This window comes from Nicotiana tabacum, chromosome 17, assembly GCF_000715075.1.
Source record: "Nicotiana tabacum cultivar K326 chromosome 17, ASM71507v2, whole genome shotgun sequence".
NCBI classification, from domain to species: domain Eukaryota; kingdom Viridiplantae; phylum Streptophyta; class Magnoliopsida; order Solanales; family Solanaceae; genus Nicotiana; species Nicotiana tabacum.
The window spans coordinates 94815190-94830364 of record NC_134096.1 but is presented as its reverse complement, the minus strand read 5'-3'; the positions used below and the strand labels follow the sequence as shown (position 1 = coordinate 94830364).

At 36.6% G+C, this 15175-nt stretch overlaps 1 protein-coding gene across 1 annotated transcript; it reads right to left on the bottom strand.

The window, feature by feature from the left end:
* Nucleotides 1–797: 797 nt before the first annotated feature.
* Nucleotides 798–1853, bottom strand: LOC142171981 (F-box protein At1g30790-like). The gene has a single exon (XM_075235724.1). It carries the CDS (start codon nucleotides 1851–1853, stop codon nucleotides 798–800), a length of 1056 nt encoding a protein of 351 aa, XP_075091825.1.
* Nucleotides 1854–15175: the final 13322 nt, after the last annotated feature.

Here is a 15175-nt window from a genome sequence, read left to right as displayed (position 1 = left end):
TGGCTGAGCTTTCTGCTGCAACTTCAAGCAAAACCTCATTTGAAAGATTTAAAATAATACCTGCTTTTGCTTTTTTGTCTATGACGACAAACTCCTCGTTCGTCATTTTATCCGACATCTTCTCATTTCCTTGCAGTGCCAAATCTAAGCCATCTTGAATTAGGATAGCTTCCATCTTTAATTGTCACATTCCGAAGTTTGCACTTCGGTCAAATTTCTCAACATATGACTTTGTTAGAGTCATTTTGGCTATTTAAACTAATCCGGTTAGATCTGGCTCTGATACCAATTTGTTAGGATCGGGTTACCGGGTAGTGCGAAATTTAACAAAACAACGTTATAATGACAATAACAAAAATAATGCAAGTTGATAATTACAGCAATTGGAGAAAATAAAGAAGACACAAATTTAACGTTGTTCGGTCAAGGTGACTTACGTTCACAAGCGGATAAGAGCAATTTTACTATACCAACAAGAGTACAAAAGAGAGTACAAAATTAGAGTAAATACTCTAATTAATCCCAAATACCGCAAGAGAATAGCCTCACAAGATCACTCCAAAGAAAGGGTTCATACAAGTGTTTCCCAACACTCACTCTCTTACAAAATACTCTATAATGAAATAAAGGAGGAGAAAGAAAAACAAGAGTGAAAAACTCTTGAATTGGTGTGTTTACAAATGAGGAGAAACTTCTCTATTTATAGTAAGAAATCCTTGGCCTAATAGTGGATATTATGTCATGGCTATGTCATGGCAAATGTCACGATCCACAAATTTATTATAGTGGATATTATGTCATGACAATTTGGCCCCCACCCGAGAAGAAGCCAAATTAATGGCCATATTGCAACAATTCGCATTCATGGTGCGGTATTCCCGTTCATAAATTCTATGTATCTTAATGTTTCTCCATTCTTTCTTTCCAATGTCATATAAGAACATGTGCGAAATCCCAGTATCTGAAATCGATACAATCTCTGCCTTATGATTGATAGTAAATACAGGGCGAGGAGATGTCTTTATTAACTCCGGTGGTAGCTCAACTGTATGCTTCAACCATGTCTCTGTTTCACTAGTACCATTGAGAACATATAGAAGAGTTCTATCAATGCCCAGAATTCTCTTGTCATCTATTAGTGCAAGCTGTCCCTTTATTTCTGCTATTTTTGGTATAGAACGTGGAGTTCGAATCAAACTAGGGAACGTGATCGTTCGAATTAACTTTTCGTTCCCTACAATACTGAACGCAGCAATGTGATCTCCAAATTTATGTTCAAGATAAATGACTCCATCAATACAAACACAATTGTTCATAGGGATAATTTCGGTCCAATTGGATATCTTCCTCCACCACTTGTCCACTACAATGGTGAAAATCCAGTACTTCGCTACAAGTTTTTCTTCAATAGAAGTTATGTCTGACATCAATATCTTATGTTTCTTGGTGGTGGGATCAAAACCAAAGGAGTAAGTAGAAATTGATGAAAGGACTTTCTCCCTAAGATATATTCTAGGAAGAAAGATATGTTCTTTTGTGAAAGGATTGCAAATAGCAACATCTCCCTCCCAGTTCCATAGACAAATTAGGCCGTTGATAGATTGCATATAGGGAAGAATACGAAAACATGGCTCATCCAAATACTCTATGGGACAAGCTAAATCTTGATATTCTTCTCTCTCGGATAACTTATATATAACTTCTTTTTCCGTCGAATTCACATGACTTACGAGGAATTGCGAGACGAAGGTTTTGTGATGTGCTTCAATGAATGAGGGTTCTGATATTAGAGAACAAAAGTATTTCGATATGCACCTGAAACGCATTAGAGACTTGGCAGGAACCCTTTTCATAATTTCAAACACGATCTCATTGGGAATATATAAGTTACCATTGGTAGTAATTGTTATGTCCCGCCAATATTGCTGTATTTGTAAAAAATAATTTTGAAAAATATAAGTTATTGTAATGAAACAATAATTAATTCGAGCCCACTGAATTCACAGTGTTTCCTTAAGGAATTTAACCCCCTCCTAGTACCCAAGGTTATGGATTATTTCCTCCCAGGATAGAACGAATCACACACTGGTGTAGTGGTACTTCAAACTCCAGTGTTTCAGCGAACACAAAGTTCGGTAGCAAATCACACTTACAGTTGCTTTGTTTGAAGTTAAAACAATGCAGAACAAAAGAGTAGAAACTCAAAAAATCTTTGTGGAGCAAGCACTTGGCCATGGTGGAAAGAGCATTAGGCGGCTGCTATTGCAGCTGGTGGTCAATACACGGATTGGAACATATCCGTTACAAATGCGGATAATCTTACATATCCGAAGCCGAAGCCGAGCCAAGCGAGCGACGACGGCGGCGCGAGGCTTGCTTTCTTCTTAACTCTTTAAGAGCAACAAGAAGAGCAATTATACATATACCCACCAAAAATCTTTTCCTGGGAAAACTTAAAATTTTACTCAAAAATTTTATTTTTCCCTCCATTTTCCATTCACCCTCATTTTAAAACTATTTCATCTTAAATAACAAAAACCTCAACAGTAATCTTGTTTTCTTCCATATGTATTGTTATGTAAAAAGTGAGAGCAAACTGATACAGAATTTAGAAATATATAAAGGTGTCTTTAAGTTTGACTAGGGTTTGTATTATTGTATATTAGGCTATGTAGGATACAAACGCTTATACAATTTTTTTTTGTTTCGTTGGCAATTAATATTTCTTTCTGTTAATGGTAAACGAATTTATTACTAATTTGTATTACTTAATTGGTGATTAATGATTTTATAACTGTGTTTCTAATTTCCATAAATGTTCTTGTTATGTACATAAATAGATACTGTATCGGGTATGGTACTATTTTCAACATGAACGGGGCTAATTTTCATCAACGTTTGAAGCCGTGGATATTTCTCAATGACAACACCAAAAAATGACCTGTCCGCACAAATTGAAGAATTAACCTAAATAGCCTTCTACCCAATCGCTTAAACTAAATATAACTGGTGGATATATAATGTATGTATAAATAATTCATGTATAATTTGTATATAACCATATATAATTAATATATAAATTATGTATACCATTGGTAGTAATCTTGTTTTCTTCCATGTGTATTGTTATGTAAAAAGTGAGCAAACTGGCAAACATACAGAATTTAGAAATATATAAAGGTGTCTTTAAGTTTGACTAGGGTTTGTATTATTGTATATTAGGCACAGGCGACGGGCTATGTAGGTTACAAACGCTTATACAATTTTTTCCTTTTGTTTATTTTTGTTTCGTTAGGCAATTAATATTTCTTTCTGTTAATGGTAAACGACCTTATTACTAATTTGTATTACTTAATTGGTGATTAATGATTTTATAACTGTGTTCCTAATTTCCATAAATGTTCTTGTTATGTACATAAATAGATGCTGTATCGGGTTGTCAGAGAGGAAAAGAAGAGTGGTTTTAGTTCATCAGTGGCAAATACTAAGGAACATGCAAACCAAAATGACCAAAAAGGTGTCCAAGGAAAAAAGAAACTGACTTCCATGGAAGCAGCTATCAAGAGAACTGCAGATAAATTAGCCACTGTATGTGTTCATTATGGTTGCATCTACCCGCTCGATCTCTTGCAGATTCTGATATTTATTTTTGAATGTTTTATATTTTCATGCCAGGCAATAGAAAAGAAAGCCAAGGCAGAGATGAGATGCCACAGCAACCTGATTTGGATAAAGAGGGAATAACTGAAGAAGAAAGATTCATGTTGTGGAAGATTGGCTTGAGAATGAAGCCTTTCTTACTTCTTGGTGAGTGCTTCTGTACTTCAAGCCTATATCTTTTGCCAAAATACTTATGGAAGTTGACTCATGTACTTCTGTGCTGATGCTCAGGTAGGCGGGGAGTTTTTGATGGAACAGTGGAGAACATGCACCTTCATTGGAAATATAGGGAATTGGTAAAGGTAATAACCGGGAGGAAAAGCATTGAGGAGGTAAACCAAATAGCTAGGATGTTGGAGGCAGAGAGCGGGGGAATACTAGTTGCTGTTGAGCGAGTAAATAAGGGTTATGTGATTATTGTGTATCGGGGAAAGAACTATGAAAGGCCTGATTCTTTGAGGCCTCAGACTCTTCTAAGTAAAAGAGAAGCAATGAAGCGTTCTATAGGTTAAGGTGAAGATTCCAGATATAATACCTCTTAATTTTAGTAGTTGACTTTGGCATGGTTTTAAAATTTGAAGTAGAGATTAAAATGGGGTTTTTGGTGGAAAAGGAAGGGTTCATGGTAAGTTTATCTGTGAAAGAATCCAACATCCAATCCAAAACCTTAAGGTTATGAGTGGAGTATCCAAGACTTTTATAAACCCCATTGGAAATTCTTGCACAACCCAAGCGCGACAACCTTATAACTCAAACACCCTCCTGTATGTGTAACCTGATTTGGATGCGATGATGGACTTACAAAGGTTAGCTCTGGTACTGTGTGGAAGAATCTGAGCATTGGAAGTCCTTATCCAACACAGACAACTATACAACTCAATATCTGGATTAGCTTAGGTGTTGGTATTTTGATGTATTATTTTGATAAAGGTGACTTTCATGCGTTTTATGCGTCTCTTTCTAATTCTTGTTTTCTCAACTAGTCATATTTGCTGGCACTTGATTTTGCAAATGTTTTTCGGCCTATTACTATCACTGTACTTCTAGCAATAAAAAAATAATAAAAGGGAAACAACAAAAAAGTATCCTCATTTCCTTTCTGTAACACATATTGCAGTTGAAGTGCGGGTAAAACCATTTTGTATGACAGTTTGTAAGCTTCTCTACCCTTGTGAGTATTTCTTATTTCTCTTGATTTCGGTTTTCCTCTTCTTCTTCACTGGTCTTTCTTTCTGATGTTTCTGCCAAAACTTTTCCACTACATATATTTCTTTTTCTTTGTTTGCTGATGCAGTCGTTGAAATTGCATGTCTTAAAGCTTGCACAAAATATAGAGGTCTTGAAGTCACGGTTGGTGTGTTATCTTACCTTATCGGAGTTTGTTAGGATCGGTAACCCGGGTAGTGCGGAATTTAGCCGAACAACAGTATAATGACAATAACAAAGACAATGGAAGTTGATAACAACGGCAATTAAAGCATATAAAGAAGACACCAATTTAACGTGGTTCGGTCAAAGTGACCTACGTCCACAAGCGGAGATGACCAATTTCACTATACCAATAAGAGTACAAAATTAGAATAAATACTCTAATTAATCTCAAATACCCTAAGAGAATAACCTCACAAGATCACTCCAAAAAAAGGGTTCACACAAGTGCATTCCAATACTTAACTTTCCTACAAAACACTCTTACTAAAGCAAGAAAGGAAGAAACAAGAAATGAAGACTCAAGTCTTGTTGGTGTGTCTAAAATGAACTAATGACCTTCTCTTAGAGGCAAAAAAGTCTTGGCCTCTTAGGTGTAAAAGAAGAGATACAATTTGTGCAAATGATGTCCACCACACAAATACAATATTTTTGGGTCCCAAAGAATATTGCCAACAAAGTATACACAGTTTGCAAAGTTGCTATTTATGTGAGATGGACTCCATTATTCAAAATATTGGCCATATTAAGGAGTTGCTTCTTTTTTTATTTTCCGCTTACCAGCTCATTTCTTAATTATAGCTAAATGTCACACGATTTGCCTTGATTCAGACCAAAAGTGAGGAGATGATTCATATTCAGTCCTCGGATATAGTTGGTTGGCAGGTAGCTGAGACAGGAACATCTAATGCTGCAGGCGGAACCAATTATCAGTCTACTTTAGCAAGTCCTTGCACTTCTGAGGTAAAAATTCATGCGTAATGATAACAGTATATTCTGTTACTTAATGTTGAAGGAGCGTGTTATGTTTCCACTTGCTTCTCATATCTTTGATGCTTGTTTCATGTGAGATCCCTTATCAGCCAAAATAAGGTACAATAATCATTAAAAGGTCACATGAATCTGGAAGTGTCACCTTCAAAAATCTTTCAGATACTCCTTAGGCACAAACAACTTGCCTTCAAGATGTAGGCATCTTCTTTATGCTTCGCATAATCTATTAGGCCCAGATGTGTAGTTAATACCTAAGTTTAAGAGATGGAGGAATCTGGAGCTAAGCTTACTTGTGGACACATAGCCACCCACATTCTTATCTCCATGTATGAAAACTTGGTTGTAGAATCCTCTGTGTCATTGTCTTCTTTAGTCATACTTAACAATAGTTAACATAGCTGCCCTCATGACCCAATTTCATAGTGTAAGGAATTTGCTGTTCTTAACCTTTTCTATATGTTGTAGGTATTCCTGCTACCTAGCAACATATGTAATATCATTATAACACATAGCATTCCTTCTAGAATCATGCTGTTTTAGATGAATTTATATATCATAGAGCAAAGCTATAATGGTTACGGAATATGTTGAATATACTTGATGTCAGTCAAGTGTTAAAACTTTCATCTGCATGTGGTCCTGACATTCTTCATATTATCACCTTTTATTCCTTTGCAATGTGAATATTGAAAGAGAAAGGTTTATTTTAGCTTTTATATTCAGGATTGTGGGGATGCTGCAAAAGACACTGACCACAGTTCTCAGAAAGAATTACCAAGTGATTCCTCTTTCCAATATGAGAGCAAGGCTGAGGCTATGTCTGATACAATTCAACCTCAGCATCAATCTATTTTATCAACCAAAGAGTCGAAAAGTATGTTGAATGTGAATACAACAACAACCCAGTATAATCTCATTAGTGGGGTCTGAGGAGGGTAGTGTGTACGCAGAGCTTACCCCTATCCTGGGACAGAGAGGCTGTTTCCGATAAACCCTTGGCTCCCTCCCTCCAAGAACTCTCCACCTTGCTCTTGGGGTGACTCGAACTCACAACCTCTTGGTTGGAAGTAGAGGGTGCTCCCACTCTAGCAATCCCTCTTGTCAATGTTCAATGTGAATGTGGATGCAAAAGCATTCAGAAGTGCAGTCAGTGAATCTGTTTCTAAGTCTTCCAGGGTAAACTTCGTTTTCTCTTCGGAATTATTATGCTTTTTTTTTCCCTCATGAAGTTAATGGTATTTTTTCCGTGTGCTTTTCTCGCTGATTTTAGGGAGAAGTTAAAGATTCACTTTTCTGAGACCAGAAGTTTCAATAAACCTCGGGAAGTTGACAGTAGAAAGGAGGTGTCTGAAGTTGATTCTGTCAAACCTCAACAAGAACTCAGATCCACCAGGAGTAGGTCCGAAGCGATGCCTCCCAAAAAAGTACATCTTTCCAACAGGGAGAGGCTGCTTCTCAGAAAACAAGCCCTCAAGATGAAGCCTACCAGCGCTTGCTGTTGGTAATATGAGTGAAGGATTGCATAGAGTTTTTCATATCACGCAGCGCAGCGAAAGACAATAACAATCCTAGGCAGATTTTTTCGTGTTTAAAATTTATTTTGCAAGTCAAAGATCGGATCTAAGACGTACCTTGTGAAGAGAGTTTCGTTTTAAATTTCTTCCGAAGACGATATGCGTATCCACACCGAGACTGATTCTTGCGCTATCAACTCTTTAATCAATAAAATCCCGCGAACAAATTGAATGAAAATATTGTGTTGAAATTTTTCTCAAAAATCTCAACTTAAAGGTAGAAGAACAGGAAATAATTTTCTTGTACTAGTATTTTTTATCTTGGCTTTGTATTGCACTATTACTTTCTCAAATCAATTTTCTTCTCAATAATAACTCTCTTGGTTTTTATATAACTTTACAATATGTGTAAGATCTATATCACCCTAATTCTTAATTATATATACACATAATTTTCATTGAAAAATACAAATCACATGCTTTATGGTAAATATTAAAAAAATATGTAACTAATTTATGGAATTCGATTCTAAATTGAATTCTAAAACTTAATTAGTCATACTTTTAAAAATAAAAACATGCAACTCATTTATGGAATTCAATTCTAAATTGAATTCTACAAATTAGTCAACATTTTAAAATAAAAACATGTAACTCATTTATGAAATTCAATTCTAAATTGAATTCTACAACTTAGTCATACTTTTAAAATAAAAATATGTAACTCATTTATGGAATTCAATTCTAAATTGAATTCTACAAATTAGTCAACATTTTAAAATAAAAACATGTAACTCATTTATGGAATTCAATTCTAAATTGAATTCTATAACTTAGTCATACTTTTAAAATAAAAACATGTAACTCATTTATAGAATTCAATTCTAAATTGAATTCTACAAATATTAATTATAATTACCAAGTGCATATATATATATATATATATATATATATATATCAACCAAGAGATGTAATTTAATTTTCTTATTTAAAATAGAAAACTTCAACTTGTCCACAATATTAATTATATCCTCTGTGCTAGCAAAGAATATAATAATATTTCATTTGGACTAATAACTAAATTTATTTGACTAATTAAATTCTTTAATTTAATTATCAAATAATAAAGTAATTAATCCTTTAGCAAAGATCAGAACACTCGTTAGTGTGCGACCCCATAGGTTCAATACTAAACCGGTAGTAAATTGATCACATCAATATACTAATCAAGGGTGGCGTCTAGTAACACTCCTTAACGACCGGATAACATGAAGTATATAATTTACTCTCAAGAACCTGTAGAAGAATAATGTATTAATATCTTCTGTCCTTATAGCTCTGGGTCACCCTAGGATATGGTTCAACTGTCAAATCCTAATAGGCGGCCGACTATGTGTTCATGTCAAAAATAATCGACCATTGAATGACCTAAGAAACTCTTTTCTTCTTTCATTCAATCACCTTGGCCAAGGTCTTAATTTGGTCGGTTATAATTTATGACAACATGGAGCTTAAACTCATTACCAAGAGTTGACAGATTCCATCTTGATTAATCACTAATTCTACAAGTATTTAATCGTACCCAATATCCTTTCAACTATCGCCCTAGGGCCATAGGTGTCTAGTATTAAAGCACAATAAATAACTTGTCAATTATTATGATGATATCAGGTCAAAGGAAATTCTTACATCACATTTTTCAAGAGAATATTCTATTGACAGTTTATGGTAATTCTAACCATTAGGAATTATCCAATGAATCGGTTCAATGATCATATCTCTATATGCATCATCTATTTATGTTATTTAATTAATGAGATCAACTAATCTTTATCCCATAAAGACGATCACATAAATACTGATCTAACCGGATTACTAATGTCCAAATTAATAATCCTACGATCAAGAACAAAATTTAGATTAAATTGTAAGAGACTTTACTCTCATTATCATGATCTCCATCATGATGACAAGTCTCAAAATTTAATCAAGGACCTTATTAGATTAGTCGAGCAATTAATAATAACTATGATAAATGAATATCAAATGCCATATATTTTTATATCAAATAACATTCACAAAAATATGTTCAAATCATCAAATATGAGATTGGATCTAGGGCATATCTAATATATCCCTAACAATCTCCCACTTGCACTAGAGCCAATTGCTCTTGTACTTCATTCCCAATTTCCACTAGTGCTTGTCAAACTCCTTTGCTCCAAGTGCTTTAGTGAATGAGTCTGCAACATTTTCCTTTCCATCAACCTTTTGAATTTCGACGTCTCCACGTTCAATGATCTCTCTTATCAAGTGATACCATCACAGGACGTGTTTGGATTTTTGGTGTGATCTTGGTTCTTTTGCTTGAGCAATGGCTCCAGTATTGTCACACAATAATGGAACTGCACCTTCTATTGAAGGAACCACACCAAGTTCATTTATGAACTTTTTCATCCATACAGCTTCCTTAGCAGCTTCACTAGCTGCTATATATTCTGCTTCAGTCACTGAATCAGCTACTGTAGCTTGTTTGGAACTTTTCCAACTCACTGCCACACCATTTAAGATGAATACATAACCAGAAATAGATTTGCTATCATCTCTATCTGAAGAGAAACTTGCATCAGTATAACCTTCAAGTTTCAACTCAGAATCTCCATAAATGAGGAATTGGTCTTTAGTCCTTCTTAAATACTTAAGAATGGTCTTCACCGCCTTCCAAAGTTCCTCACCAGGATTTGCCTGATATCGGCTAGTCACTCCTAGTGCATAAGCCACATCAGGACGTGTACATGTCATGGTATACACGATAACTCCCACTGCACTAGCGTATGGGATCCTACGCATGCATTCTCTCTCTTCAGGTGTTTTAGGATAATCCTCCCTGCTGAGAGTAATTCTAGTGCCTATCGGTAGATAGCCTCTTTTGGAATTATCCATGTTATACCTCTTTAAGATGCTATCAATGTACAAGGACTGGGAAATCCCAAGCAGCTTCCTAAATCTGTCTCTATAGATCTTTATTCCCAATATATAAGCTGTTTCTCCCAAGTCTTTCATGGAGAACTGTTCAGATAGCTAAATCTTAGTACTTTGTAATGCCGGTATATCATTTCCTATGAGCAATATATCATCAACATAAAGTATTAAGAATATAATTGTGCTCCCACTAACCTTTTTGTACACACAAGGTTCTTCTTCGCATTTAACAAAATTGAACTTTTCAATTGTCTAGTTAAAGCGAATATTCCAACTTCGAGAAGCTTGCTTTAGTCCATAAATGGATCTTTGTAGCTTGCAAATTTTATTATGATCAGACGGAGATGTGAAACCTTCAGGTTATGTCATGTACACATCCTCTTCTAGCTCACCATTAAGAAAAGTTATTTTCACATCCATTTGCCATATTTCATAATCATAGTAGGCTACTACAACAAGCAAAATTCAAATTGATTTGAGCATTGCCACAAGAGAGAAAGTCTCATCATAGTCGACTCCTTCTTTCTGATGATATCCCTTGGCAACAAGACGGGCTTTGTAGGTCTCCACCTTTCCGTCTGCTCCAATCTTTTTCTTAAAAACCCATTTACAACCTATAGGTTTTATATCCTTTGAAGGTTCAACTAAAGTCCATACTTTATTTTCCTTCATGGATTCCATTTCGGATTCCATGGCCTTTTGCCATTTCTCATAATCAGAACTTTGTATAGCCTCTTCATGGGTCGTAGGGTCATCATCATTATGATCAACCTCATTTGATACATCATCTTGTACCATTATATTTAATCTAGTTGGTACATGACGTTCTCGTGTAGACCTTCTAAGATGTGCTTGTACAACTTGTTCACCTTGTGCTGGATTTAGTTGTTGTTCAATTTGGTTTGGAACTAGTTCATTAACCTGTTCTTGAACTACATTTAATTCTTTAACTTCAACCTTTGAAGATGGCAACTTCCTTGTCAACTTCAAAACATCCAATAAAGGTTCTTCAACTTGTGTCTCATGATCTTGATTTTGTGTTGATTCATAAGTTTCTTGAACTTCATCAAGTTCTATTTCTCCACTATAATTTCCTTTCAAAAGAAATTCCCTTTCCAAAAAGGTTGCTCCTCTAGCCACAAACACTTTATAGTCAGAAGGGTGATAAAAATAATATTCCATTGTTTCTTTGGGATACCTAATGAACCTATACTTATCAGATCTTGAGTTAAGTTTATCAGATTGAAGTCTCTTAACATAAGCTGGATAGCCCCAAACTTTAATATGCTTAAGATTAGGCTTATGTCCTATCCATATCTCATATGGTGTTGTAGAGACTGACTTAGTGAGAACTTTATTAAGTAAGTATGTTGCTGCTTCCAAAGCATATCCCCATAAATTTATTGGAAGATCAGCGAACCCCATCATAGATCTCACCATATCTGATAAGTTTTGATTTCTCCTTTCAGACACACCATTGTGTTGTGGTGTTCCTGGAGGTGTCCACTGTGAGAAAATCACATTCTCTTTGAGATACCTAGTAAAATTTTCACTAAGATATTCTCCACCTCTATCAGACTTTAGTACTTTAATACTTTTACCAGTCCGTTTCTCAACTTCACTACGGAACCTTTTGAACATTTCAAAAGATTCAGATTTGTGTTTCATAAGATACACAAATCCATATCTTGACATATCATCAGTGAAGGTGATGAAGTAAGAATATCCACATCTAGCTTGAATTTTCACGGGCCCACAAACATCTGTATGAATTAGTCCCAATAATTCAGTAGCTCTTTCTCTACTTTCAGTAAATGAAAATTTGGTCATTTTTCCTTTGAGACAAGATTCACAAGTTGGATATGATTCAAAATCATACTTGTCAAGGTACCCTTCCTTGTACAACTTGTTAATTCTTTTCTCTCCAATATGACCAAGTTTACAATGCCAAAGGTATGTATGATTTACTTGATCATCTATTTTCCTCTTAGGACTTGAAATATGCATAATCGAATTAGCATTCACATTAGGTAAGACATAAACATCATGTTGGAGATAGTCATTCACATATAAATTATCACCATAATAAATAGAGCAAATACCATTGCTAATGTTAATGCAAAACCCACGCTTGTCCAACATAGAAGCTGAAATTATGTTCGAAACAAATTTAGGAACGTAATAACAACATAAGTACTTTGCCCGAATGTGTAACGACCTGACCGGTCGTTTTGAGAGTTATAGCCCCATTTTCCCATTTCTACTTCTTTTTGTGTTATTCAGCTATATTATGTTATATCGGGTTAGTTGGTTCGGGACCGGAGTGGTTTCAAAATGAATTGAGATACTTAGTCTCTTAAATAGAAACTTAAGTTGGAAAAGTCAATCGGATATTGACCTATGTGTAAACAATCTCGGATTTGAATTCTGATGGGTCTGTTAGCTCTGTTAGGTGATTTTGGACTTAGGAGTGCGTCCGGAATATGATTTGGAGGTCCGTGGTAGAATTAGGCTTGAATTGGCGAAATTAGAAATTTGGCGATTTCGGTCGGCAGTGAAAAATTTGATATTGGGGTCAGAATGGAATTATAGAAGTTGGAGTAGGTTCGTAGTGTCATTTGTGATGTGTGTGCAAAATTTGAGGTCATTCGAACGTGGTTTGGTTTGTTTTGGCATCGGTTTCCGAATTTGGAAATTTGAAAGTTCTTAGGCTTGAATCCGAGGGTAATTTGATGATTTGATGTTGTTTTGAGTGATTCAAAGGTTCGACTAAGTTAGTATGTTGATATATGACTTGTTGGCATTTTTGGTCTAGGTACCTTCCCAGCTTCTTCATCAGGTAACCTGCCAATTCAACACATTGTCAGCGGCATTTTGCTGGTCCCGAGGGCCTCGGGGTGATTCTAGGTGGTTAACGGATTTGTCGAAGTTGGAAAATGCAGCTGAAGCTGCTGCTACTGCTATTTTCGCACCTGCGGAAGAAAGCCTCGCAGGTGCGAGGCCGCTGGTGCGCGTGGGGAGTGCGCAGGTGCGGGCAACGCTGGGCTAGGGAAGATGCGCAAGTGCCAGTTGAAGGTCGCATATGCGAGCCCGCAGGTGCGAAACCTGGGGCGCAGATGCGGAAAAGGGAAATGCTAGGCAGGCCTCGCAGAAGTGGAGGAAACGCGCAGGTGCACATTCGCAGGTGCGATGGGTTTGCCGCAGATACGGAGTCTGGGTGCGTAAGTGAGTTGTGCAGGTACGGCTCCTTGGACCGCAGGTGCGGTCGCGCGGGTGCGAGAAAATGGCCGCAGGTGCGAGGAGCCTGGGCAGAGGGTACATATTGCACACTTCGCAAATTTTGGTGTCTTCTTCACCATTTCTATTCGGTTTTTGGGGCTTTTGGGAGAGATTTGAAGAGGGAATCGAAGGGATTTCATTGAGGTAAGTTACTTGAGCCCTAATACTTGTATATATGGTAATTTTTCGTTGTTTAATCATTGTAATTAGTGAAAATGAGGGGTTAGGGCTTGCAATTTTTGGAGAGTAATTTAAGGATTTGAAGGACCAAACGATGTCAGATTTTGATGATTTTGGTATGGTTAGACTCGTGAGTGAATGAGCTTTCTAGTTTTGTAAATTTTATCGAATTTCGAGACGTGGGCCTGGGGGCCGGGTTTGAGCCAATTTCGGGGTTTGGTCTAATTTTGTAGCTTTTCTTGTGGAATTCATTCCATTAGCGTGTATTGATGGTATTGTACTGATTGTAAATAGATTCGGAGCATTTGGAGGCTGAGTCCAGAGGCAAGAGCATTGAGGGGTAGAGATTTGACCGGTTTGAGGTAAGTAGCGATTGTAAATCTAGTCCTGAGGGTACGAAACCCCGGATTTTGTATCATTCTACTATTTTAGTGATGCACATACTAGGTGATGGGCGTGTGGGCGTGTACTGTTGGGGATTGTGACTTGGTCCGTCCCGTAACAACTGTAAAGTTGCATATTTTGTTGAAACTATATGATATTTATATATTTTAGAAAGAGTTTCTGCAAATTGGGCTGAATGCCATGTTCGGGCATTGCGCAAGTGTTGTTTGGACCCTTAGGGGCTTTTTCTTACCACCCTTTCATTGTTTTCGATTGAAAATCCATACTTAGTCATGTTTATACTTGTTTACCGTATAACTCAGTTTTATGACTCTATTTTGATGCATATAAAAATATTTTGGGCCGAATGCCCTGTTTTACTGAAATGCCCGAGTGGCTTGAGAGGTTTATGACTGAGTGAGGCCGAGGGCCTGATTTGTAAGGATGAGTGTGGATCGTGGCTGCCCACCTGCAGTATACTTTATTATTACAGCACGTAAGTTGTCCATGCAGATTATAGCGTTTGGGCTGAAGGAGCCCCAACGGAGTCTGTACACATCCCCAGTAAGCGCAGGTACCTACTGAGTGCGAGTGCCGAGTGCTGAGTAATTGGGAGGCATGAATGATTGTGAGGTATGCCCGAGTGGCAAGAGTGATTGTGAGGTATGCCCGAGTGGCACGAGTGACTGTAAGGTTTGCCCGAGGGGCTATATATGAGTGATGTTTTGCCCGAGGGGCTGTTTATGATTTCATCATCTTGCTCACCGTTGCATTTTTCCTCTGTCTGAAAACTGTTGGAAAATACCTTTAAATGATTTTTTACTGGAACTGGGTTAAACGAGATGTTTTGATTCAAATCCTGATTTTAAAAGCATGTCGTATTTTATTGAGATTTCTCGAAATGAATGTTATATGCTTTATTGCTCGTCACTACTGCTCAGTCTTTATTTATTTTTGTTACTTAGTGAGTTGGC

Excerpts from the sequence above, each read along its gene's own strand:
- LOC142171981 (XM_075235724.1), bottom strand. The coding sequence starts at position 1,853 with ATGAAAAGGGTTCCTGCCAAGTCTCTAATGCGTTTCAGGTGCATATCG.